Source organism: Heterostelium album (assembly GCF_000004825.1).
Source record: "Heterostelium album PN500 unplaced genomic scaffold PPL_scaffold13, whole genome shotgun sequence".
In the NCBI taxonomy this organism is placed as follows: domain Eukaryota; phylum Evosea; class Eumycetozoa; order Acytosteliales; family Acytosteliaceae; genus Heterostelium; species Heterostelium album.
In genome coordinates this window covers 349,280-376,499 of record NW_008805075.1, presented here as the reverse complement: position 1 = coordinate 376,499, position 27,220 = coordinate 349,280, and the positions used below count along the sequence as shown (strand labels likewise).

The window sequence follows — 27,220 nt, the reverse complement described above, 5'->3', positions numbered from 1 at the left end:
TTACTGTGTAACATTACATTTATCACATTAAGATAAATACCACATCAGTACCATCATCAACTTCATTAATAATAATAATAATCATATCAATCAATTGCCATATTTAGTTTAATTAAAATTTTTGTATCCCTAGTAAATCACACATTACAATTTTTTTTTTTTTGAACAAGATGAGAATCTTCTATTTAGCCACTATCATCTTATTGAGTGGTTTGCTTGCCAACGCTCAATTCGATGGTCAATCTTCATGGGGTAGTCCATCCAACACCTACCCATTGACCGTAAACTCTCGTTCCGGTATGTACACTGGTATCTACATGAATGAGTCCCGTGCTTTCCTCGGTATTCCATACGCCCAACCACCCACTGGAAACCTCCGTTTCAAGCCACCACAATCACTCTGGTACAACTGGGGTATGACCTACGCCACCCAAATGCCACCATCATGTTGGCAATCAGGTAAACCAACCGGTTACATCATGTCTGAGGACTGTCTCTACTTGAATGTTTTCACCCCAAAGAACATCCACAACGTCAATCCAACTCAATACTACTCCAACTTGCCAGTTATGGTCTTCTTGCACGGAGGTCGTTACTGGACTGGTGCCGCCACCGACTTCCAAGGTGATCATCTCGCTGCCGTCGGAAATGTCATCCACGTCGTCATCCAATACCGTTTGAACATTTTCGGTTTCCAATCGTTCGATGGTAACACCAACATCGGTCTCCAAGATCAACAAATGGCTCTCCGTTGGGTCCAAGACAACATTCGTTCATTCGGTGGTGATCCCGAGCGTGTTACCATCTATGGTGAATCTGCCGGTGGTTCTGCTACCCTCTACCATTTGACCATGCCATCCTCATACAACTTGTACAACCGTATCGTTGCCCACTCTGCCTGGCAATGGGTTGTCCCAACCGCCGCCACCTCCAAGGTCAAGACTGCCGCTTACGCCGCCACCAAGGGTTGTGCCAACGTCACCTCTTCCGGAGCCCCAGACTACAACGCCATCTTGAGATGTATGCAATCCAAGCCAGCCGCCGATATCACCCCAACCGTTGGTAATTCTGATTTCTTTGTTCCAATGGTCGACGGTAACTTGATCAAGACTCAATTGCTCACTGCCTTTAAGCAAGGAAAGTACAACAAGCGTGCCAACATTATCATCGGTCACAACTACGATGAGGGTCACTACATGGCCTTTGCCCGTCTCGGTTACGTCCCACCAACCACCACAGTCACCAACACCACCCTCTACAACTCCCTCGTTAAATACTTGAACGTCTACTTTACCCCAGCTCAACGTGACGAAATCATCTCTTGGTACTTGCCAGTCGCCGGTGAAATCGGTAACTGGATGGGTGGTTCCGAATTCTTTGGTGACTATTACATCAACTGTGGTTCCATCATGGCCTCTGAGTACTTATTCCAACAAGGTGTCAAGTTCAACAACTACATCTTCAACTACTCCTCACCAAACTACCCATCCAGCGATTGGTTCTTGGCTGCCTCCCACGGTAACGAATTGCCATACGTCTTCTTCCAAGATGTCTACACTCCCTACCCATTCGCCCCAGCCGATGCCGTCTTGGCCCATCGTATGACCCGTTCATGGACTGACTATGCTGACAATGGTAACCCCTCTGGTCCATTCTCAAGATGGCCAACCTACCCAGATGCCATGTACTACGGTCCAGATGTCATGAACTACAATGACAAGCGTCCATACTCCAAGGCTATCTGTGAGAACTGGAGACAATACCTTGAAGCCTACTAAATTGTTGAAGTATTTACGAATAATTTAGTCACAACTTTCACTCTCTAAATGGTTCCCGAATTCCATTTAATAAACTTTTGAATTCTATAGAGTTTAACAAAAAATTAATTAGCATATATTTGTAGTTTTAATTTATTTGAGAAAATCTAAATATTTGATGTTTGTATAAACAATTTGAATACTCTTATTCATTTCTTCTATTTCATTATATATATATATTATTGAATCATGATTCTACAATTTCAAATACAAAGATTTACTATGAAAGAAAATTAATATATTCAATACTGATTGTTCTATTACAGAGAATCCAATATTGGAATTAGTGTTATAATAAATGAAAGATTGGTAAGGTAGATATCTTTGATGATGATTTATTGGTTGTATCAATATATTCTTCTCCAATTTATACGAGAAGAATATGTAATAAACTATTGGAAGTCGTTCAAATTGGAATGTATGGTGATGAAGTGATATTGATTGGATTGTTTTTTTATTTGCTGTTGATTGGTTGGTGTAGGAAAGGCAAATGTATGCCAGCATGTTTTTAAACGTGGAAAGAACAAAGGAAATAGATGTACCAGGCATTTCAAGAACATGGATAACAATCTATGTTGGGAACACAGGTCATCGACAACAAATCAGGAAACAGACTAGGTTGAGCATGTTATTGATGACATACTTGTTGAAGTTGATGACATTGTAGTGATTAAATTGCCAAGACCTGTTGTCACCAATACATGTGATCCAGAGGCCAGTGATAATCATTTATACATGTCATCTGATGATGATGACTCCATGGTTGATGATGATCAGGTGAATGAAGATCAGATAGAAGAGGAGAACAAAGAGAAGCGTATTATCGAGTATTATCATGACCTGCCATGGTTGAACAAAGAACTGCCATTGAAGAAGAGAAAAGAGGAGTCAGCTGATGAATGGATTGACAAGTTGAACATGATAATTGACAATAGAGGACTTGACAGATTTGTCATTGTAAAGTGTGGGGTCTGAGGGGTCTGATATAGATATCTATATTGATATTGTACTTTTTCGTTATCCTTTTATTGTTATTGTTGTTGATGTATATCCAAGTTCAAAGATGCCTGTATCTGCTCAATGATATTAGATCTATTCAACTTATATCCTTGTCGTCTCGCACCATTCATCTGTAAGTATTCTCTCTTGAGATTGATATCTGACAATGAGAACTTTTTGAGAGCTATTTCGCTCACCTTATTGCTTGCACCAAGCTTCATACATTGAATACAGGTCTTGACTGTGTATTTTCCAATTGTTGTCATTGTCCCAATGAGATACTACATCTGTCTCTGTTACAAGATTGAGAATGAATCGAATGTGGCTGAATCAGGCTGATGAAACAGTTGTACCAGTTGTTGATGATGATGTGCCGCACTTAGCATAGCCATCAATAGAGGTGATACATGAACCACAGGTAGAGTTGAGAGATTGGTATGTACTTGACAGACAATAGGCATCTAGAGCAACGTGGCATCCCAATCAACTTTGAAATTTTAAATTGATTTTTTTTTAAATCAAAACAACCCGACAGAATCTTTTTTGGTATCAATACCCTTCAATTGTTTTACCAAACAGAACAATCAAAAAAATTTAAATTAAATTCTAATTTTATTTTAACTTTTTGATGGATTTTTTTAGATTTTTTTAGATTTTTTTTTTTGGCTTAGTATTAAATCTAGGTTTAGAATTGCAATCTTTATCGAGTAAAGATACTGTAATATAATATGAATCAAATAATAATAATAGGAGCTATTCTTTTTGCTGTTTGTCTCTTTCCAACCACAAGGGGCCAAGAATGCACCAAGGTCCCAAATCAACTTCTGGTAGATCCCAATAATCCATCTAGCTTTGGATTCCCCAATCTCCCAGGTGCCTCTTCTGTTGTTAGTGTCAACATTTCTGGCTCTATATCGTATGCGATTCCAAGCTACTATTCAATGCTGTTCTATATTGAAGCTTTAGGTCAAGAGAGCAACACACTCTTCTATGTCGAAGGTGCAGATACTGTTCAAATTCCAGTTATTCAAATCACAAGGCAGTTCCCCCAAGCTTCATGGGCTGCTATCTTGCAAATTATTTGTATCGCCCCAAACACAAAACCACAATGCTCCTTCACAGATGTTGATATCCAAATTTGTTACTCAATAATTGAATAGCTCTTGCTCAACCATCTCTCTCGGCCCTTCCTACACCAACCAATCAACAGCAAATAAAAAAACAATACAATCAATATCACTTCATCACCATACATTCCAATTTGAACGACTTCCAATAGTTTATTACATATTCTTCTCGTATAAATTGGAGAGGAGTATATTGATTCAACCAATAAATCATCATCAAAAGATATCTACCTTACCAATCTTTCATTTATTATATCTCATTAGCATGGTCTGCGAGAGTTGTCGATGATTTGTTTGATATTCTGTTGTTATTTGAGTACCAACTCTGAGTTATTTGTGTTGATGAGTTTATTGTACCAGAAGGAGACCTTTTCTATGGATTTTTCCCATACTGTGAGTACAACCATTCTAAGCTTGAACAGGATCAGTTTGTGGTTGAAAGTTGGAAGTGGTTCTTGATGTTTCTTTTTGTTTCTGTACTTCCATGAAGATAGCACTGAGGTTGTTGTGAATAAGTTTTATCTTGTGAATGTTGCAAGATGGGATATGAAAAATAGAAAATTTTTTTTTTTTTTTTGAAGTGAACAATACAAGGCGGAAGTTGAGATATTCAACAACACAACAATTGTACCGCGGGTTTTATTAAAACTAGTAATTAATTAAAATGAACGTCAACTAAAGACCAGGAGGGGGGAAATGATATCTGTTCTATGTTCTTAGGTTGGGAACACCAGGATACCTCTACTGACTGAGGGCAAAGGGAGTCACAGCGCGCTGTTAGACGGAAAATTGAAAAGTTGCTGTAATTAGATCCTGCGTTTGTAATCCACGAACAAAAAGGATAGTGAGAACCGTTTTTACGGAGTTGGGGTGCTCGGGGTAAGAAAAATGCGATCAATAGAGGAGGTAAAAATAGATTTCTGTTTTCCAAAAATCATATGGACTCGTAACTCAGTCGGTAGAGTGTAGTACTTATATAACAGTATACATAGCAATGCTAAGGTCGAGAGTTCGATCCTCTCCTGGTCCAACCCCTTTTTGTTGTGTTAGATCAAGCGGTTGTTCAAAAGGGGTGAGGAAAGAGAGGATCAAAAAAAAAAACAAAAAAAAAAAAAATCTCTCTTTTTGCATGGTAAAATTATCAAAATACGCAAATTTTTTAAAAAAAAAAAAAAAAAAAAAAACAAATTTTTGTAATTTTTTTGTGAGTGCCAAAAACAAAAATTTCATTTTCGAAAAAAAATTGCTTTTTGAGTTTATTTTTTTATATTATCCAAATTTTATACTGCAGTATACAATTAATATGTTATGATTATTAAGAATAAATATTATAATGAACTAAGTCATCTATTTCAACTTACAAACAATCTCATTAGCATATTCACATAAATAATTATAAATAATACACTATTAAGGACAGACTTCAGAAGCTGTATTATTCTAGTCGCTGTACAAAGAAAGAACAAGTATAGGCAATCAAGAAGAAAGAGTTACTTTGTTATGAGTTCAATATATAAATCATGATATTAAATTATATTGCTCAGAAGGGATGTGTTTTTATTCTGGTGCAAAAATAAGATTCGAAGTTTCAAACATCAACTTGTCAGAGCTAAAAATTTGCAAATTCACTGGCCAATCCACTAATAACTCTCAGTAACAATTTACTGTATTAGTTGTCACCTGCAATTATTGCTAGTTAAAAAAAAAAAAAAAAAAAAAAAGTTTGAATATGTATTATTGACCACTTTTTTTTTTTAAAATTTTCAGATGTGGTTTTGCAATCAATCTCTTCACCAGCAAAGCATAACATTTCTCTACCATTTAATAATAATGAATATCGATAACATTTAATATAGTTAAATGATATGGGTCAAAGTAATAGCAAAGTAGATAGTATTTTCACAAGTAAAGTAAACATCTTAATGATTGGTTACGATTATGGCGGGAAAACAACGATTTTACACAACCTAAAGATTGGTGAGATTTCCCAAGTTATTCCAATGATTGGTTTCTCTTATGAACAAGCAAAATATAATAATCTAAATATAATTAATATGGTATGTGACAGTTGTAATAAACAAGTAAATAAGTACGTATCAACTAGCTAGTTAACATCATTGCTTAGGATTTATCACAAAATAGATGGAACCGTAGATTAATGGGGATGTTATTCAAAGATATAGATGCTATTACTTTTGTAATCAATTCATCAGAAGACGAACTATTCACAGACATTAAAGAAAGTTTAGAATATTTATTCAGTTTGTCGGTGCTCTCAAACAAACCAATACTATTTCTCTGTAATAAACAAGATCAAGCAAATGCTTTCTCAATATCAGAGATATCGAAACGTATCAATACACTAGAGATTAAAGATAGAAAATGGTATCTTCAACCAACAATTGCAATCAATAATAACTTTGGTGTTTTAGAAGGTTTTCAATGGTTATCAGATGTATTATTAAATAATTAATAACAATAATGATCATCAAATTTTGTAATTTTAAAAAATAAAATGAAACAACCCTTTTTTTTTTTTTTAAAACTTTTATTATTTATCTATATATAATGGAAAAGTTAAATTAAAATCATTATTTTCAAAAAGAAAGATTAAATTATTGATGCTTGGTTTTGGTAATAGTGGAAAGACAACCATTTTAAATAATTTAAAGATAAGTGAGATTGCAATGAGTTGTATTCAAGTTGGTTTCTATATAGAACGTGTAGAGAATAAATATTTTAATATTACAAGTTGGGTATGCATATTGTCAATCAATCAATCATAGTTTCGATTCTAAATGATTATCATATACTATAGGATTCAAATTGGTATAGAGAATCATGGAGATTATATTTTAATGATATAGATGCTATTATTTATGTTATTGATTCGACAGATCAAAGAAGTTTAGATAGTATATCTATTAATATCACTACAATATTGAGTGAAGTACAACTCATAGGCAAACCAATTCTATTCTTTTATAACTACCAAGATGCTCATGATGCTCTATCGATTTCAGAGATATCAGCACGTATCAATACTAATGATATCAAAGATAGACAATGGTTTACTCAACCAACAGCGGCAATAGATAATAATAGTGGTGTATTAGAGGGTTTTCAATGGTTATCAAATATTTTAATTGATGAATCGAATCATCATAAAACTTTGTAATAATAGTAATTATCGATATACAATAAAATTATTTTATTATTTTTTAATTGTTAACGTTCCAAAAGATGTTAATATCAATTCACCAAAACAAAACACAACGATCAAACTATAATTGCACAGTAATTCTACTCCCAAATGTTATGATTGATTTCTAGTGCATCCCAAACTATTTCAAAATTGTTGTATGTTATTCTCGAAATATAATAAAAGTAGTTTATTATTTTTAAATATTGTTGTTATTGTTGTTGTTATTGTTTTAAATCACAGATGGATCAATTCCCATTCTCTGATATAAATCTTGAGCGTTCTTCCATGCAAACTTTTGTTTGATCGAAGATTTATCTTCATACTTTGAAATTTCATGCCATGACAATGCTTCTTCAAGTGGCAATCCTTGTATCTTTGCCTCTTTGGCACTCTTGTAGAGCAGTGCAAGACCACGTTGTTTGAATCCACTTCCATTGGGAAAGACGATTGTAAACACTCCACTGAGCCTATTGAAACTTGTCGAAGAGAATGGTGTGATCTTCTCCATAAGCTTAATTTCATTGATAATCCTCTTTATCCACATTTCAATCTCTGATGTATCCAACTCAAATTGTTGTTGCTGTTGTTGGAATGCACCTGTTAAACTATTCTTTCTATGACCACCATTATAATTATCATCAACATAGATTTGTATTCCATTGATTTGAAGTAGTGGAGAGTCTGGTGAGTTACCATTTGAACTTCCAGAACTACTTTGATTTGATCCAACATTTCCACCAACTCCATTGTTATTGTTATTATTATTTACTTCATTGTTATTTGTTGGTGAATTATTATTACTATTAATATTATTATTTGTTTGTAATAAATCTTGATTATAATTAATTGGTTGTTGACTTGGAATAGAATCTTTTCTTTTTGATTCTTTAAGTGTATACATCTTTGGTAATGAATTGGTAGATTGAAATGATAAAGATTCAAATGCAACAAAATCCTTATTATTATTTGAAGAAGATGATTGACCGCTACTGCTACTCTGATTATTATTATCTTTGGTTGAGTTTAAAGAACTACTACTAGATGGATCATGAATAATAATCGATGTCTTTATAGGTACGGTTACTGTTGATTTTAAACGATCCTTTTCAACAATATTTAGTAGACACCGGCAGATTAGAGAATAGGCAAAGATGATTCTAATTCCACATGAACCTGGTCTTGTACCAATGAGCGGGGTGATAGAAGCAATATCATCGAGTGCCTTGATGATCTCTCCTCTTGAAAAATAGATGGATGAAGTGACAGAGTGCCGTAGGATCATTTCTATGCCTTCGGTGGTCGGTCTAGATGTCTCTGCTTCGATAATCACTTGGTAGGCATCCATGTATCTTCCTTGAAGCGTAAGGGTCAACGCTTTCATATGGTAGAATGTAAGAGTTGCCATCCAGGTCATCGATGCCAGGTTGTGAGCAAGACACTCGTCAATGATGGCATGAACCGTGTTCAGTTCGCCTTTGATCAGACGATAGGAAACAAACACAAACAATATCAAGTCGCGATCTTTAATATAGGAATTAGGATAGCGATCAAAGATATCGGTACACTTTCGGATCATCTCCTCCACTCTATCCCAAGATCCAAGATAGACATCCCTGAGACCAAGAGTTGCGATCGATGTCATCAAGTTGCTAACGGCAATCTTGTTGCCCTGAAGAATGTAGCCAACGATGAGGTCATCGATAATCTTTAGCGATTGTTTACCGAGTGACGGTGAAACCGATCCACAGAACGGGTAGATCGATGTGATCAACGAGAGTCGCGCGTAAGCAACAGCAAGCTCGGGTGAAACCATCCAAACTGTGAGTGACTGATGATTCTCCATACCTTGAACGGCATGCATCGCACAGTAGAGTGCCAACGCCAAGTTGTTTCCTTTGAAATAATAGTCGGTCAACGAGGAATAGACACAAGCAGTTTCAAAGGTGAGTGCTGTAGTTGGTGAAAGATAACTATCGCTGTACACTTGATGTTTGTTTTTCGATGCAAACTTGAAGAAGTTTTGTTTGGTCACTTGAGTTAGCACAGAGACAACGAGGGTACTCGATGCTTTGGGAGGTGGTTCTTTGACAACCGACAGGGCATGTAGGAAATATTGCTCGGCATGCTCAAAGTAACCAAGACTTGCATATCCCTCTGCTATTCTCCTTGTTGAAACAACGTATTTCAATCGCTCTTCGTTGGTCATGCCAATGGTAAGTGGTGGTCCCCACAACAAACTATCGTCAAACTCACTGAATATCGGTTCGGCAGCATGCGGTGAACTCGGTATGAAACGTCTTGACGTATCTTGTTTGATAATCGATCCAGTCTTGGAGGTCTTGAAGATGTTGAGGTATTCCGAGTGATACTTGATCATATCGAGATAATCGAAACGACCCGCTGCATCTTCACCAGAGGCAAACGTGTGTTGCAATGCCTTTGAGAGATTCTCTTGAAAGGTCATATCGGTCTTTGACCAATGATCTGCCAACAACTCATTGTAGCTAGTCAGCTCATCGGCAGTATAGGTCTCCTCAATCCACTTGGCAATCTTTTGATGCAGCGAGTGTCGTTGAGCAGGCAGCAAACTGTTGTACATTGCTTCCTGTAACAACGGACTTTTGAATCCATAGTACTGATTCCAATCTTCCTCGCCAATATTGAGTGAAGGTCGCCCGGCAGTCGAGTTGGTGCCGTTCAACGATGAGTAGTTCTCCATCTGACTGTTGAGTGATCTAAATGAAGATTGACCAAATGTACTGTATCGATGTTGTGATTGTTGACCGCTACTGTCCCTAAACGAATGACTGGAACTCGCTACATATTCATCATCATCCTCATCGGAATCTGCAATATCCTCAATCATAGGAGGTGGTAACTTGAAAGAGGAATGTTGAGGTGTTGGAGGTTGATTGAATCCACCGATAATAGATGTAATTTTCATACTTGTTGAAAAGTCTTTTAAACTATTTCTATTGTTATTATAACCAAGACTATTACTACTATTACTGCTGTTGATCTTTGGAGAAAGATTTGGTACACTACCATGATTATTATTATTACTACTTTGTTGTTGAAGAGATTTGTTGAATGTTGTTTGAAGATAGGCGGATGGCGGAAAATATAGAAATTCTGAGCTGAGTTGTGATCGTTTCGTGCTGACAAGAAGACCAGACTCAACCAACTTTTGAAGGATATCACGAAGAAAGGGTCGTTTCGATCCAATTGGATAGAGAAGGTGAATCAGTGGATAGGGAAATATATAGAGTCCCATCACACTTGCTACTTTGAGGATAATTGAGAATGTATTTGTGAGATGATTCACCTTTGACAGATAAAACGACTCTAATACATCGGATATGGGAGGAAATCCTCTTGTGAAATGAATTGGTTGAATATAACAATGATCTTCATGTACAACGATATAGTCACGCTCTCTCAGATTCTTGGTCATCTCTATACAAACGAAAGGATTACCTTCGCACTTGAATTGTATCAGCTGATAGATATTGTTTGACACAATCCTTACACCCAACTGTCTTCTTATGATCTCTCTAATTGCAGAGGTAGGTAGTGGTTGAAGTTGCATTTCATAATATTCAAATGATAGAGGTGTTATCAAATTTGATTTTGATGATTGTTGTTGTTGTAATTGTTCAACATTAATTGGTTGTTGATCTGTTTGTTGATGCTGTTGTTGTTGTAACTGTTCAACATTAATAGGTTGTTGATTTGTTTGCTGTTGATGTTGATTTTGTTCGTCCTCTGAGGTATGAATTAAAGGTGGTGGAGATGAATCTTTTGATACTGGTGGTGCAGGACTAAATGCTTTGATAATCCTGTTTAGTTCCTTTGGTTTGTCTTTCTGAGGACGAGAGGTAGCGATGATCATGATGGGTCTGATGGCAAACGATATCTTCATGAGCAACGACAATGAAACTTGATCCATATAGTGAATGTCCTCCAAGATGATTACAAGACGACGTCTCGATGCCGTCAGCCTAAGAAAGTAGGCCAACAACTCGAATGTCTTTTCCAGCAGCATGGCGGACGATCCCATATATTGATTGGTGATTTCATTGGGTGGGAAATCAATACGCAACACTGGATTCAACAAGGAGAGTAGCGGTAGCAGCTCAGGTCGTCTATCAGTAAACTTTTGAAAGATATACTGTCGAATCTGTTCGGGTGGCATTGATTGTACGTGCTTATAACGTGTCCACGATAACAACTGATATTGTTGCTTTCCACCTGCGGCATGTGCGAAACGAGTTTCACCCAGTGAAAACTCTGAGAAGAACAGATCCGAGAATACACCTGTCCAAACGTTGTAAGCTTTGCTCTTCTCAAGTAGACTGCAAGATCCACAGAGTACTTGTGCTCCATCCTTGGCGCATTGCTTATAAATCTCTGTCACCAATGAACTCTTTCCCAAACCAAAATCCGCTTCAATCAATGTAAAACTTGAAGTTAAACGTTCGGTCAACAAAGAGTATCTATTTAGAATACTTGATATCTCTTTCTTTCTACCAACAATGGAACATGTTTCATTACTATTATTGTTACTATTGCTATTGTTATTGTTATTATTATAATATGCCATTTGATAATCCATTGTAGTTGGTATATGTGCAATTGAAAGTGGACGATAAGTAATCATTGTGGCAATTTGCTGTGTCCATGGTAGGCAATGGAATGAAACACGACTATCATGGTGCTTATCATTGTCAAAAGAATGTGAGTGATGACCAATCGGTGTGTTATTCTCCAATGAGAGATCTGAATTAACTGAGCTCCTAAGTGAGAAAGTAACAGAGACTGATTCATCATCGGCATCTTGTTGATTATTATCTTGAGCCATATTATCTCTTTCTCTAATACCATTAATATTAGTTGATGCTGTTGTTGTTGTTGTTGTAGCTGTTGCTGCTGCTGTTGTAGTTGTTTGATTATTATAAATATAGTTATGATCGACCGATCTCTTTAAACCACTCATTGAATAGTTTGACATATCGACTAGACCAGTTCTAAACTTCAATAACGACAGTGAGAATTGAATATCATAGGTAACCGTATCGAATGTGATAGCTTTGTCACACGCCTTTCTGGTGGTATCGTCACACAGGACCCAACCACCTTCAGACACTGGCTGTTGCGAGTATCTACCCGAGTTTGGATGATATTCGTCGATATTGTTGTTATCTGTATTGCTGTTGTTGCTTGTTCCCAGAGTAGTTTGACTTCGTACGGTCGACAACCACTGTGTGGCATGATGAATCTTGTCACCAATCACCACATACTCTGATCTCGTCTTGTTACCGACCAAACCACAAACAATCTTCTCTGTCAACACCAGAATATTGACATCACGAATGAAATGCTTATTGTGAGTCTGCATCATCCTGCCAATATCCATAGCATTCTTTACTCCGGCAACACTATGATTATCACTTGAAAATGGTGGTAATCCCATCGCACAAACAACAAACACACCATCTGATTTTTGAATAATATCAGTAACTGTACCATCTGATTTCCTCAGAATTTCTTGTAACTAAATAAAAATAATAATAATAATAATTAATAAACAGACTAACTAACTCTAACTAACTAACTACTACTAAATACTTTACCTTTGCAATGATTGGATGAAAAAAGTTTATGGTATCCCATTTGTAAAAGAGGTTAAAGAAATGTAGAACCAGAAAAGTTACATTCCTCGTTTCTAGACTCCAGTCTTGAGTCAAACGAAATTGTTCCATCGATGGATGGTTAGTGTTGGTGGACATGAGTGAAGATGCCAATACCTTGACGTGTATTGGCAGATGACACCACAGTAGTTTGTGTATAGCTATCAGATGTTCAGGTGATAGATCCCTCAGTGGTAGTTTATCCATTTGCAAACCGATACCAACAGGTTTCGAAAGTTCTTGCATTTGTCTTAATAAATAAATTTGATTGTTATATAATGGTGTTGTTGTTGTTGTCGTTGTCGTTGATGATGTAGATTCATTTAAATTACTATTGTTGTTAATGTTACTGTTGTTGCTAATGCTATTATCTTGAAATATAAATTCACATTGTGAATAAAGTCTAATGTGTTGATAGGTTTCGGAACCAAAAATGATCTGACCAAATACACGATTCAAATGACAGTGTTGAGCGGTGTTGGCCATCACGGCAATGCCTGCCGGTGACACAGAGAGTAGTGGTTGTGGTGATGAATTGTAATGTACAAGATTCTTGATGCGCTGTTGGTGTACTGCAAGACTGCTGGTGGTGTTCTTTGTTGGCTGCAGTCTGCCCAACGATAGTTTGACAGGGAATGATGATATTCCATACCTAGATTCATACGCTCTGATAATCTTGTTTAATCCAATGAAAGCATCTCCACCTAATAACTCTAACCAACTGTAGTTGTTACATTACAAAATATTATTACACTTTTTAGTTAGTAAAAGTAGTTATGGAATATGTTTAGTGAATTAGTGACTATTTATTACATACCTATTATTTTCACCTCCAACTGAACCCATAAACATTTCTCCACAACTTATATATATGTTGAAAAGTGGATCGTTGCATGGCGTTGAACTAGTTGCACCACTACCACTATTATTGGCAGTTGTAGATTGATTTATATTTGGACTGCCTGCATTTGACTGTTGTTGTTGATGGTGCTGCTGACTTGAAATCGATGACGACGACGATATATTATTGAAATTTGAAAATGAAGTTACTGATGGTAAATTTAAGTTATTATAATTACCACCACTATTATGATTACTTATACTATTATTGTTATTATAACTATTATTATTATTATTATGATAAATATTACTACTACTATTATTGCTGCTGCTATTATTATTATTTACATATATATTTGGATTATGATTACTAAATGAATTATTATATCCATTTATTGGTATTGATGAAGATGTTTGATAAGATTGTTGTTGATGTTGATGATGTGGATGAAATGATTGTGAAAATGATGATGTTGATGTTGATGTTGATGATATTGGTATTGATATAGGTTGCGGCGTCGACAACGCACCTGATACAGATGTCCCAAAAGGAACACTATTGTTTATGAAAGATTGTTGATGTTGATGTTGTGAGTTTGAATTTGATACATATAAAGATGAATTTGTAGTATTTGATAATCCATTAATATTTCCTATACTATTGTTACTGTTGTTGTGGTTGTTGTTGTTATTGTTTAGAAAACTATTATTTTGTATGCTGTTACTGTTTAGACTGTTTGATAAATTATTGGTTGTTGAGCTATTATTATTACTATTGCTATTATTGCTATTATCACCAAGACATGCTATTTTCTGTTGAAGATGAGAACGAATCTTTTGTGCACAGATGGCAACTCTTCGTATGACGGTTGATAGCTCCTCGTCGGATTCATTCCAGACTGCAACAATCTCTGCACCGTTTAGCACCTGGAGAATATCGCCTCCCTCCTCAATGATAATCTGAAAGATGTCTTCGATGATGGAGAGGTAACTGGCTTGGTGACTGCGCGGAGCTGCCTCGCCCGAGTTGACCAGTGAGTAGAGTCGCACAATGAGCAATGCAGCCTTGGTCGACTGTATATCGGGTGCGTTCGGATCGAGTGGCGCTGGATTGCGTACGTATCGCTCAACGATTGAACTGGGTACATGTGCAGACAGCGCAACAACTCGACCTGGCGTTGCCACACCAAACGACGACATTGCTGCGGCCGATGCCGCAACAGAGTCGTCGTGAGTAGTGGTAGAGCCGCCTACAAACGTAGGTGTCTTTAACATAATAATATTATGTAATTCAACTCCACTTCCCTCTTTTTTCTATATATATTCTTTTTTCTTTTTCTTTTTCTTCTTTTTTTTTTTTTGTTTTTCAAAAAAAAGTTGTTTATCTCTTCTCTTCTTCTATCTCTTTATTTATATATTATTCATCAATTTCTATCTATATTCTATATATCTATCTATCTATATCTGTAAATATTATTATATTATTCACTTTATGAACAAACTTTACTTATAACAAAAAAAATATTGAAATGAACAAATTATATTTTGTTTTTTTTTATATTTTTTTTGTGAAAACAAAAACAAACAAAATAAATAGTTAAAATTAAATCTATATTATAATAAATAACTAGATAGTGTATTGTGTTGTGTTGATGATGAAGTTAAAGGTTTGTTTTGTTTGTTTTTGTTATAATTAATATAAATTAAATAATTTGAAAATAATTAAAAAATAGTTTTTTTGAAAAATTTATAAATATTTTGGGTAATTGTTTTTTTTTTAGGGGTCAAAAAATAAAAAAATTAATTTTAATTAAATGCGAACAAACCAAAATTAACACCGGAATATCATATGGTCGGTATGGTGATGAATCGCAATAAACCAACAAATAAATACGACAATTTTGTTTAATTGTGGAAAAAAAAAAACAAAAGAAAAAAAAAGAAAGTTAGAGAAGAAAGTAAACAAAAGTTCTTGATCAACTCAACTACTTCTTTTTTAATTCAATGTTGTAAAACAAAAAATCATTGACAATATTATTTTATGATATTGTATTGGCGATATTTTTTTGTTTTTTTTTTTGTAGGGAATAGGAATTTGTAGGAATCCTACAAAAAAGAATCTTAAAAAAAGATATTTTGTTTTTTGTTGATTTTTTTTCAAATTTTTTTAAAAAATAATAAAATGCTAACGGATATCTTGTTTTTGGATTGATATCTATCAAATTTGCTTGTTTTATTCGTTGTAATAATAATATCTATCTATCAGTCTTTATCTTTTCAAGTTAACAGATTTAAAAATCAATAAAATAGTAACAATTTATAATTTATTTTGTTTATTCCATTTTAGAAAATTGATTGTGTGTTGATGTTTAGAATCCTTTTTTGTTGTTTTTTACTTTATTCCACACTTGGGAATTTAACTATAAAAAGAATAAAAAGAGTATTGGGCAATTTGAAATTGAAAAAGAATTGTTTTTTTTTTTTTTAACGGTCATTGGGCAAATTTAAAATAAACTAGTTCTAAAGAGTAGTGGTCACACACTACCGCTCAATTCTCATTAGCTATTCACTGCGATCATAAAAAGAATAGCTCAGATAATAGGAGTCAACGATCACTTTCAATGTTTTTTAAATTGGGCAATAATAATAAGGAAAAAAATAATAAAAAATACATAAATATCTAATCTAGATAATCACAAGTAAAAAATGATCATTTTTTTAATAATCTATAAAATGTTAAACACCAGTTATGACTTTTAAAAGATAACCACAAGATGATTTGATGTGGATAAATTTGTAAGTGCAATGGAGCCCCCTCTCACTCATGTTGGCCAACTCTGAAACAATTGTTTAGCAAAAAAAATATCTTCCAATCTAAAATTGAATTCAAACAAAACTTGCCCAAAATTATTAAACTATTGGATATTTTTTTGTTTTTTTTTGATAATTTTGTTGTTTTTCTTTGAGAATCATCGATGAAGTGCCCTCTTTTTTTTTTTTACTTTCAAATTTGGGCGATGAAAAAAAAAAACTAAAACCAAACCATCAGAATCACCCACATCTTCACATTTTATTTGGAACAATAGCTATTTTCAAAGCACACCACACACACACACACAAAAGATAAACATTTACCTCTTTATTTATTTATTTATCGCCCCAGCACCTCCCTAATCAAACAAACAAATAAGGTTTTAGTTTTGCATTGTTTTTGTTTTTGGTTGTTAGCTTAGCTTCGCCCAACTTCATATATTTAATTGATTGTTGTAGTGTGGATGTTTTTTAAATAATAAAAACAACAGTAACAACAGTTTTACATTTTTGCACAAACACCTATCCAATCCAAGGACCATCAACAATCAAACAAACATACAGCAAAACAAAACAAACTCTAGTTTTTGTTTAAAAGCAAATTGTAGAATTATAATTTTTATTTTATTTATTTTTATTTATTTTATTTATTTCTATAGTATTAATCAATATTTTTCATGTATCATTTCTATTTGTAAATAATATTAAATCAATTTCATTTAAAATCAACAAACACAATAAATCTTTGAAAAATGTCTTGGCTACAAAGAACACCAAAACCATCTTCGCCTTCACCAGCACCAAGAAATAAACAAAACGAATCACCTTCACCAATTGTACCATTAGAAAATAATAATAATAATAATGAAAGTTCACCTGATACATCTAGTTCAGTAGTTTTTAAACCATTAGTTTCACCGACCTTTAAAAATCATATAGGTGTTAATAATAATAATAGCAATAATAATAATAATAGTAATAATAATAATCCAACTTCACCAATAGTTTTAATAAAACCAACGGCTTCTTCACCGGCAAGACCAAAATATCCACCACCACCAGTTCCATCTACAAAACCAATAAATCAAAACAATAACAACAATAATAGTTCAACATCACCAAATAAACCAAATTTATCATTATCTTCACCAAATATTACCCCTACATCCAGCCCAAATGTCAATAGAAAACCACCAAATTCACCACTACCACCATTACCATTACCTCTGAATGGATACCCATCACCCAATGCCTTTTTAAAGTCAACTAGAAGTCAGATGTCAGCACCAGGATTGCTGCAACACCGCACCATTGGCTCACCACTTGGCAGCTCCAGAATGCAGTCACACCAGAATCTATTCGGTAGTCCCGGTGGTTCACCCGGTGAGAAAACCCGAAGAAAACGTGGTGTCACGGTGGCGGTGTCAGACGACCTCGCAGAGTCACGTCGTATCGTAATGATGGGTCCATCGCCATCGTTCACTCGTCCACGAAGCAAGTCACTCGATATTCTCAATTCCTGGGACTATCTGCCGTGGGAAGCGCGCCGTGAGTCGTTCGACGACGACGACTCGCCAACCTACGTTGCCAACGACGACTTTGGCGTCGCCGAAGAATATAGAATAAAGACACCCCGAAATGGCACCGCTTCAACTTCGTTCACCAATCTTCTCAAACTATCGTCTGGCATACTCAGAGGATCGATTTCAGACGATGGCGATAGAGAGTTACTGCCACAAGTAGTATCATCAACAACAACAACAACAACATCGTCACAGCAAACCCATCCACTTAAGCTTTCCAATAACACAATCGAACGTCCATCCTCTCCAAAAACCGTTGTATCAAAGCTAGTCTTTGAGACAACCGACGACAACAAACAAACAGTGATAGCAGGAAACAAAGAGCAATTCCTAGAGTACCTTTGCAACAAAAACAAACTCGATCTTTCATTCGTCTACAGCTTGTTGACAACACACAAGTATTTTATGGAAACTGAAGAACTTTTCCAATTTCTAATTAAAAAGTTTGAAACCGAAGATAATCATGAAAGTATTAAACAAAAGTAAGTAAAGGAAAAATAATAATAACAACAACTATTAGAATATTTAATATTAATATATATTCTTTTTATTTCCAATTTCCTTTCCTTCTCTATTTCCTTTCTGATAGTATTTTAATTATATTTTTAATTTGGATTGATTCCAATTATTGGGATTTCCTAGACAATGAACAGATGCATCAACAGCTTATCCAATTCTCACTGAAACAAAATTCGAAAGCATTGAAAGAGGCAATCGATAAACAATTGGTGAATAGACTCAATTTGGATCAGTTGTACGAAACAATGAGAACAGAGTTGTTGTCATCACCCAGAAATATAAACAATGCAGCGGCTGGAGTTAAGCAAACCTACTCTGCTCACCAAGTACAAGAGTGGCTAATGAGACATCTTACCATTGGTGGTACAGCCGCTGACCTTATCATTCACACATATATCATTAGCAAGCGAATTATTACTTCTTCGCCACCAACCAAAGCGAGTACCAAACCAATGATTCAAAGAGATGATATATTACAATTTGTACATGTAAGTAGAAAATAATTAAACTCTATATAAATTATAAATATTTATTTATCAACCAATCTAACCTATTATTATATTCTTTTAAAAGTCATTACAACCAAGAGAGATCTATTCAAAATCATTCTTGGATCACCATCCACATGATATTGCTAAGCAGTTGACGTTGGCAGAGTTTTCGTTGTTCCAAAAGATCATGCCAAGAGAGTTGTACAATAAATGTTGGACCGTTGCAAAGACCAAGTTTGAGACATCCCCCAATATCATGGCGTTGATCAACATGTCGAATCGTGTTGCCAATTGGGTCGCCACAGAAGTGGTCACCACTCCTCACCCAAAGAAGCGTGTCGAGGTGTTGAAACGATTCATCACCATCGCCGAATACTGTAGAAAGATCAACAACTACAACACGATGATGGAGATCATCTCGGGACTCAACAATTGTTCGGTCAGTCGGTTGCGTGACACCTGGAAGTCGCTTCCCTCACGTTACACCTCGTCGTTCAAATCGATGCAAGACTTTTTCTCGACCACCGAGAACTGGAAGATCTATCGACAGGCTCTCAAATCACGTGACATTCCATCGCTTCCCTATTTAGGTCTGATATTGCAAGATGTCAATTTCCTGGAGGATGGCAATTCGAATTTCGTCAACAGCAATGGCAACAACAGTGCCAATTCATCACCATCGTTACTATCTTCATCAACAGGAATCGATTCACCACAACAGCAGCAAATCAATTTCAAAAAACTAACATTACTATCGAATCTTATTAAGAATCTACAGTTTTTCCAGAAGCATCCATATCACAACTTCACCACCAATCTAAATGCACAAAACTTCTTGGACAAAGATATGCTAATACTTCCAGAGAAGGAACTGTATGATTTCTCGAAATTTGTTGAATCACCAACCAATCCACTAAACAAACTCAACAAATCAAAATCATCTTCTGTACAAATATAATCATAATCAATCGATCGATCGACATACATCTGTAAATACAGAGTTTAAACTACTTTTACTATATATAGTAAAAGTATGAAACATCTACAAAAAAAAAAAATCAATAAAAATAAATCAAAATAAACAACCATTATTATAATATAATTATATAAACATATATATAAAACAATATAAGCTTATATTTCTTTGTATTAATACAAGTATTGATTGTATTGATTAATCATCATTAAAGTTGTAGCTTGTTATGAAAGTAAAAAGAAAACAAACAAACATTTATTTTAAAAATTACAATATATTCTTTTTTTTTAAATATATAATCCTCTATCATCTCTTCTATTGATTAATTGTACCATCTTCAAATAGCTTTGATTTGATTGTGGTGGAACTTTCTGAAAGATGGAATTAACTTTTTTCATTTGATTTTCGAGATTGATCACACTAGAATTACAGAGTGAAGATGATTCAACAAGATTCTGTAATGAAATACATTGAATACCTTCTACTTCACACTGTATTGATTTAATTTGATTAATTTGATCAAAGATAAAGATTAATTATTTAATGTCATTTGAATGCATCGTAATAGTTTTGATAATTAACTTTTGCTACTTACTTGTGATAAAATAGCAGCGGTGATACCTTGTACGAGATTCGGTGATTCTAGTGGTACGAAACTATTGCTATCGACGACATAGTTTGATGTACGGAGTGTTCTAATAAAAGGTGGTTGTGGATGTGTATGATCAGATGATATAAACTGAGTGTCTACCAATGAATCGATGATGATGACTGTCTCTGGTTTGCATGTATTCACTAAAAGTCTTGACATGTTGAATGTTCTATCCTCTGGTACTGTAAACTGGCACAATACAAACAATACATTTTCATATTTATATAATTGGCATCTATTATTAAGAATTGGTTCATTGGTTCTAATTGGATGCTAATCAATAATGGTGATTAGTTAAGTGTTGTTTTATGATTACAAAAAAACAACAACAACAACAACAATACCACTTACGATATCACTAATAGTTATCTCTGCTACTTCCTTCAAGTTATCACCAAACATTGTTCTAATATATATTGAAGGTGCATCTTTTGTTGCAACAACCAATAGTTTTGATTTAAGATCTACATTTTCACTGCCTAGCTATTGTTATTTTTATAATTATTTGAAATACAATTAGTATTAGTATTATATTGATCTCTCTGAGAATAGAAGTTTGATAGATACGATACTTTTAGTTGTGGTTGAGGTCTATCAACGAAAAGAGTCTGTTCTTCTTCCTCTTCTTCAATCTCCCAATTTCTGGATCTAGTTTGTTTTATATCAAAGTAACTCTTATTTATTCAAAACAAAATGAATTAATATTTCATATATTAATTAGTATATATATATATATAGTTTAAGTAATTACCATTTTCAAATATTTATATTAAATTAATATATGATATTTATGATGTTCAAATCCTTTCATTAATTAAACTAAGTTTTTTTTTAAAATTTTTATAATCAAAAAAAAAAAAAGTAAATTGGTAAATTGCTGTTGAGTGTTTGTTTAGTCATCAATCAAGTAAACATTAATTCATTTTTAAAATTGTTATTTATTATAAAATTGATTTAAAGGATTAATAGTATCAAATGGTATTGATACATGATAATTTGTTATTAGTCTCATAGCAGTTAGTGATGTGCACTTGACGGAGGTTTCAGAGAATAAATATCTTTCATCTTCAATCACCTGATTGTATAGAGCAGCAGTTGATGATTTCAATTTCAATAATTGAGATCTCATTACTTGGTAAGTGATATCCCACAGATTGGTTTCATCTATCATTGTGAACTCTTTACAGATTTGTATTATGATTTGGCCTATGTGGTTCTGAAGTACAGAGTGTGCAAAGGTCTTGTAATACCCCAGATTGCCTAGCTTTCTTTGTGGAGGTATCTCTTCGATCAGCGAGAGTGGTATACCATCGCCTTTGTTAAGTTGTGATTCCTGGTGTTTTAAAAGACGTTCTTTCATAACATTACAACCTGACCAGTCTTTGAGCATTAAGAGCACCGGTTCACCTTGTCTATATACAAAAACAGAGTTTTGAAGGTGTGACTCTAACGCAATACCATACTTTGTAAATAATATGATAAATGGTTCCAATAGTAGTGTTGTATATCTTTTAAACCACTCATTAACTCCATTTTCTATAATCATACCAATACACTTATTATCAATATATTGATATAAAATTTCTGATAATATTGAATGATTTACTTGTTGTCTTGGTATTGGTGATGTATTAAATAGTGAACATGAACTAATTGGTTGATCATTCGGAGTACGTAGGTATTTGTTAGAATTTTCCTTCCAAATCATTGAGAAGTTTTGATATCTTTGTTCTTCATTGTTTGAATGATAGATACCACCCAACTCTTGAAGAAAGATCACTCTTTCATTGAATGGCGATCCCTCTAATGAAGATATCTTTGTAAGTACTTTCGAAATGGAAGTACCCATTAGAATACATCTTTTTGTAATCAACCTAAGGGCGCTGGTCAATTGGATTGGCAATGAGAATTTAATGTGTGGTGCACAAGTATTATAATCAATGACTGGTATTACATTTCTAATGGATGCAGTTGAGTATGATGGTACTTGAATTGACTCTGGAAAGATAATTAATACTCGATTATCTAATTCCTCTTTGAATTGATTTGGTAGTGTGTTGGTAGTTTGGAATGGATGCATTGGACAGATTAAATAATCATTGATATTCAATTGGTTATCTTTACAATATAGCTGAATGGCATCACCAACAACATCCGATGGAAATAATCTTTGAAAGTAATCAGATGGATTATCATTCTCATCGATCATACTGTATCTACCAACTGACTTGTGAAGACCAATGAAACGAATAGGTATCTGTTGATTCAGCTCATAGGCATATTGAACCACTTCTTCACAATTGAAACCCGAACGTAATTTGCAACAAGGATGTATATTATGTCCAATGATCTAAATGAAAATAAATAAAAAAAATTAAAAAAAAATTAAAAAATAAGAGGTACAATAATTTAATAATTTACATGTAATTGATCATAAAATAAGAATTTATCAAATGATGATTCCTTTTTAGATTTGAAATCTGAATATTCTGATAGAGTACAAAGATTATTCTTTAATGAAGTTTGTTTGATTTCATTAAGATTATCTTGAGCCAATGTGGAGATCAATGCCATGTTACAGAAACTGTTAACAATTTCTTCTTTAAACCGGTCTATTTCTGAAAATGAATCATTCTCTCTTAGAAGTTCAATTAACTCTAAACAATTATTTATTTCTTTAAATACTATTTCATTACTATTACTTCTTGTACGACACACAACAGGATGTTCAAAAGTAAAGAATTGAAATCCAAATATCTCTTTTACTTTAAATGATATTACATTCGCTACCACTACTTGATCTTTAATAATATCCGATGATTCTAATGATGATGATTTAAATTGGAATGTATTAATGGTATTTGGTTTTAAAATTAATGGTGTTGAAATGAAAGGTAAAAGTTGTTCTCTTATTATCGAAACCAATAATTTTTGGAAACTTGATTTTTGTGCAATTTCCAAATTTTGTATAAAAATAATTTTGTTGTTTTTGTGTTGTGAAAGGACAAAACTTAAAATTTGTTCAAAATAAGGATATTTTAAATAATCTTTTATTTTATAAATTTCTAAATCCAAATTCTCCATATTTATAGAATATTTAGAAATATTTTAAATTTTTTGAAAAAAAAAAAGATTGATTTTATAACGTTCCCATATCAAAAATGAATAAAAAAAAAATTCATTTTAATTTGGTGGTTAAAATAATTTAGATAGATATACATATGTAACAAACTGCTTTTTTTTTTTAAATTTTTACCCCCTATTAACTATTTAAGATAGTGTTCTATATGAATCATTTGCTTTTGTTTTTTCTCTCAATTAGTTGTGTATATATTTATTTATTTATCTGTATATAAAAACATTAGTCACGTTTGTATGGTAAAAATTAACTTATATTTGTTCAATCACAGCATTGTTCATTGTTAAGTTGATTTTTACTTTTTTTTAACATAAAGCCTTTTTTTGCAATCATCACTCGTTTTTATTCATAAATTTTTCACTTTTTTTTCATTTTTTACAAATTTTTTAGAAATCTTAGAACGTCACTGTCATCTTACATTCTGCTATTCTAGTCCGTTGGGATGACTTCGCCCTCTTGTGACTGCGCTACACAAAAAAGTGGTTCTTATAGTGTACTGAGAATCATGTAGATTGGTGTAAAATTGTTTGATGCTTCTGGCGAGATCGATATTATGGTCTGAGATATCTTTCGAACCTACGCTGGCAAATGATAACAATCAATCATTTACACCTCAGACTGGATAGAGGATATGGTATCCATCAGTATGTCATACTATTCACATTGGTATTCGCTCTTAGTCGGGTGAGAGTGAACAGATACCAGTACTTAATGGATATAGCAGCGATCAACAATCGAGAATAGACACACTCCTTAATGATTTAACAGCTAATCATACGCCTTGTCAACGTAGATAGAAGCCATCAAATCGTGGAATGTGGCGATGGAAATTTAATAGTTAGAATGACTAGATATAGAATCTAGAAATGGTAAAGTTCATACAACAATTCTTTTAGGGTATGGGAGAATCGTATGACGTGGATCAAATACATCTTTTTAAGGATAAATCAAGCATGAAAGTAAACCGGTGGAATATTAATCAAAATTACAGCGTTCAATTGAGCGGTACAACCCTCCTTCTCCAATTTTAAATACCTCTTTTGTAGCTATAAGCTACCTTTCAATCACTTTAAATAAAACATGTATACCACATTAGTTATAAAAAAAAAAAAAAAAATATGAATCATTTATAATATTATAATTAATTGGTCGACTTAATTAAAAAAGTATTATTTTCTTAATATTTTTATTTTATTTATTATAAAATTGATTTAAAGGATTAATAGTATCAAATGGTAATGAAACATGATAATTTGTTATTAGTCTCATAGCAGTTAGTGATGTACACTTTATGGTTTCGCAGAATATATTTCTTTCATCTTCAATCACCTGATTGTATAGAGCAGCAGTTGATTTCAATTTCAATAATTGTGATCTAATGATTTGGTAAGTGATATCCCACAGATCGGTTTCATCTATCATTGTGAACTCTTTACAGATTTGTATTATAATTTGGCATACGTGATTATGAAGAACAGAGTGTGAAAAGGTCTTGTAATACTCCATATCACCTAACTGGTGGATAGATTTAGGTATCTCATCGATCAGCGAGAGTGGTATACCATCGCCTTTGTTAAGTTGTGATTCCTGGTGTTTTAATAGACGATCTTTCTTAATAGCAGCACCAGACCAGTCTTTGAGCATTAAGAATACAGGTTCACCTTGTCTATATACAAAAACAGAGTTTTGAAGGTGTGACTCTAACGCAATACCATACTTTGTAAATAATATGATATTTGGTTCCAACAATAGTGTAGCATATTTGTTAAACCACTCTTTAACTCCATTTTCTATAATCATACCAATACACTTATTATCAATATATTGATAAAGAAGTTCTGATAATATTGTATGGTTAGTTTGTTGTCTTGGTATTGGTGATGTATTGAATAATGAACATGAACTAATTGGTTGATCATTTGGAGTACGTAGGTATTGGTTGGAGTTTTCCTTCCAAATCATTGAAAAGTTTTGATATCTTTGTTCTTCATTGTTTGAATGATAGATACCACCCAACTCTTGAAGAAAGATCACTCTATCACTGAATGGTGATCCCTCTAATGAAGATATATTTGTAAGTACTTTCGAAATGGAAGTACCTATTGGAATATAGTCATTTGGCATCAACCTAAGGCAGCTGGTCAATTGGATTGGCAATGAGAATTTAATGTGTGGTGCACAAGTATTATAATCAATTGCTTGAATTACTGGTATTACATTTCTGATGGATGCAGTTGAGTATGATGGTACTTGAATTGACTCTGGAAAGATAATTAATACTCGATTATCTAATTCCTCTTTGAATTGATTTGGTAGTGTATTGGTAGTTTGGAATGGATGCATTGGACAGATTAAATAATCATTGATATTCAATTGGTTGTCTTTACAATAAAGCTGAATGGCATCACCAAAAACATCCGATGGAAATAATCTTTGAAAGTAATCAGATGGATTATCATTCTCATCAATCATACTGTATCTACCAACTGACTTGTGAAGACCAATGAAACGAATAGGTATCTGTTGATTCAGCTCATAGGCATATTGAACCACTTCTTCACAATTGAGACCAGAACGCATTTTAAAACAAGGATGAATATGATGTCCAATTATCTAAATCAAGATAAATATAAAAAATTTTAATAAGAAAATATAAATATTTTATATTATTTAATAATTTACATGTAATTGATCATAAAATAAGAATTTATCAAATGATGATTCCTTTTTAGATTTGAAATCTGAATATTCTGATAGAGTGCAAAGATTATTCTTTAATGAAGTTTGTTTGATTTCATTAAGATTATCTTGAGCCAATGTGGAGATCAATGCCATATTACAGATACTGTTAACAATTTCTTCTTTAAACAGGTCTATTTCTGAAAACGAAGCAGTCTCTCTTAGAAGCTCGATTAACTCAAAACAATTATTTATTTCTTTAAATACTATTTCATTGTTATTGCTATTTACTAAAGATTTATTCTTTATACGACACACAACAGGATGTTCAAAAGTAAAGAATTGAAATCCAAATATCTCTTTTACTTTAAATGATATATCATTCGCTACCCCTACTTGATCTTTAATAATATCCGATGATTCTAATGATGATGATTTAAATTGGAATGTATTAATGATATTTGGTTTTAAAATTAATGGTGTTGAAATGAAAGGTAAAAGTTGTTCTCTTATTATCGAAACCAATAATTTTTCGAAACTTGATTCTTGTGCTTTTTCCAAATTTAGTAAAAAAATATTTTTGTGTTGTGAAAGGAAGCTTAAAACCTTAACGAAATAAGGATATTCTAAATAGTCATTTATTTGATAAATTTCTAAATCCAAGTTATCCATATTTATTTAAAGAATATTAG

At 33.4% G+C, this 27,220-nt stretch overlaps 7 protein-coding genes and 1 non-coding gene across 8 annotated transcripts; 4 read left to right on the top strand and 4 right to left on the bottom strand.

The window, feature by feature from the left end:
* Positions 1-170: 170 nt before the first annotated feature.
* On the top strand, positions 171-1,778 carry PPL_11291 (uncharacterized protein; the record flags this gene model as incomplete). The annotated part of the gene is made up of 1 exon (XM_020582047.1): positions 171-1,778. One exon carries the CDS (start codon positions 171-173, stop codon positions 1,776-1,778), a length of 1,608 nt encoding a protein of 535 aa, XP_020427350.1.
* A 3,105-nt stretch (positions 1,779-4,883) lies between these two features.
* On the top strand, positions 4,884-4,973 carry PPL_11290. Its single transcript is given in 2 exon segments — positions 4,884-4,921; positions 4,937-4,973. It is a non-coding gene; the product is annotated as a tRNA-Ile (tRNA).
* Positions 4,974-5,808: 835 nt separating this feature from the next.
* PPL_11289 (uncharacterized protein) lies at positions 5,809-7,121 on the top strand (the record flags this gene model as incomplete). The annotated part of the gene is made up of 5 exons (XM_020582046.1): positions 5,809-6,000; positions 6,069-6,204; positions 6,256-6,398; positions 6,616-6,699; positions 6,762-7,121. 5 exons carry the CDS (start codon positions 5,809-5,811, stop codon positions 7,119-7,121), a joined length of 915 nt encoding a protein of 304 aa, XP_020427349.1.
* A 256-nt stretch (positions 7,122-7,377) lies between these two features.
* PPL_11288 (uncharacterized protein) lies at positions 7,378-14,953 on the bottom strand (the record flags this gene model as incomplete). The annotated part of the gene is made up of 3 exons (XM_020582045.1): positions 7,378-12,702; positions 12,782-13,559; positions 13,656-14,953. The coding sequence occupies 3 exons, from the start codon at positions 14,951-14,953 to the stop codon at positions 7,378-7,380; spliced, it is 7,401 nt and encodes a 2,466-aa protein (XP_020427348.1).
* A 2,288-nt stretch (positions 14,954-17,241) lies between these two features.
* gefM (Ras-GEF domain-containing protein) lies at positions 17,242-20,040 on the top strand (the record flags this gene model as incomplete). The annotated part of the gene is made up of 4 exons (XM_020582044.1): positions 17,242-18,330; positions 18,517-18,554; positions 18,662-19,079; positions 19,165-20,040. 4 exons carry the CDS (start codon positions 17,242-17,244, stop codon positions 20,038-20,040), a joined length of 2,421 nt encoding a protein of 806 aa, XP_020427347.1.
* A 305-nt stretch (positions 20,041-20,345) lies between these two features.
* psmG1 (proteasome assembly chaperone 1) lies at positions 20,346-20,869 on the bottom strand (the record flags this gene model as incomplete). The annotated part of the gene is made up of 2 exons (XM_020582043.1): positions 20,346-20,549; positions 20,654-20,869. The coding sequence occupies 2 exons, from the start codon at positions 20,867-20,869 to the stop codon at positions 20,346-20,348; spliced, it is 420 nt and encodes a 139-aa protein (XP_020427346.1).
* Positions 20,870-20,930: 61 nt separating this feature from the next.
* PPL_11285 (IucA/IucC family siderophore biosynthesis protein) lies at positions 20,931-23,794 on the bottom strand (the record flags this gene model as incomplete). The annotated part of the gene is made up of 5 exons (XM_020582042.1): positions 20,931-20,945; positions 21,062-21,193; positions 21,699-22,122; positions 22,174-23,060; positions 23,132-23,794. 5 exons carry the CDS (start codon positions 23,792-23,794, stop codon positions 20,931-20,933), a joined length of 2,121 nt encoding a protein of 706 aa, XP_020427345.1.
* A 1,002-nt stretch (positions 23,795-24,796) lies between these two features.
* Positions 24,797-27,200, bottom strand: PPL_11284 (IucA/IucC family siderophore biosynthesis protein; the record flags this gene model as incomplete). Its single annotated transcript, XM_020582041.1, has 4 exons — positions 24,797-24,868; positions 25,179-25,515; positions 25,567-26,462; positions 26,532-27,200. 4 exons carry the CDS (start codon positions 27,198-27,200, stop codon positions 24,797-24,799), a joined length of 1,974 nt encoding a protein of 657 aa, XP_020427344.1.
* Positions 27,201-27,220: the final 20 nt, after the last annotated feature.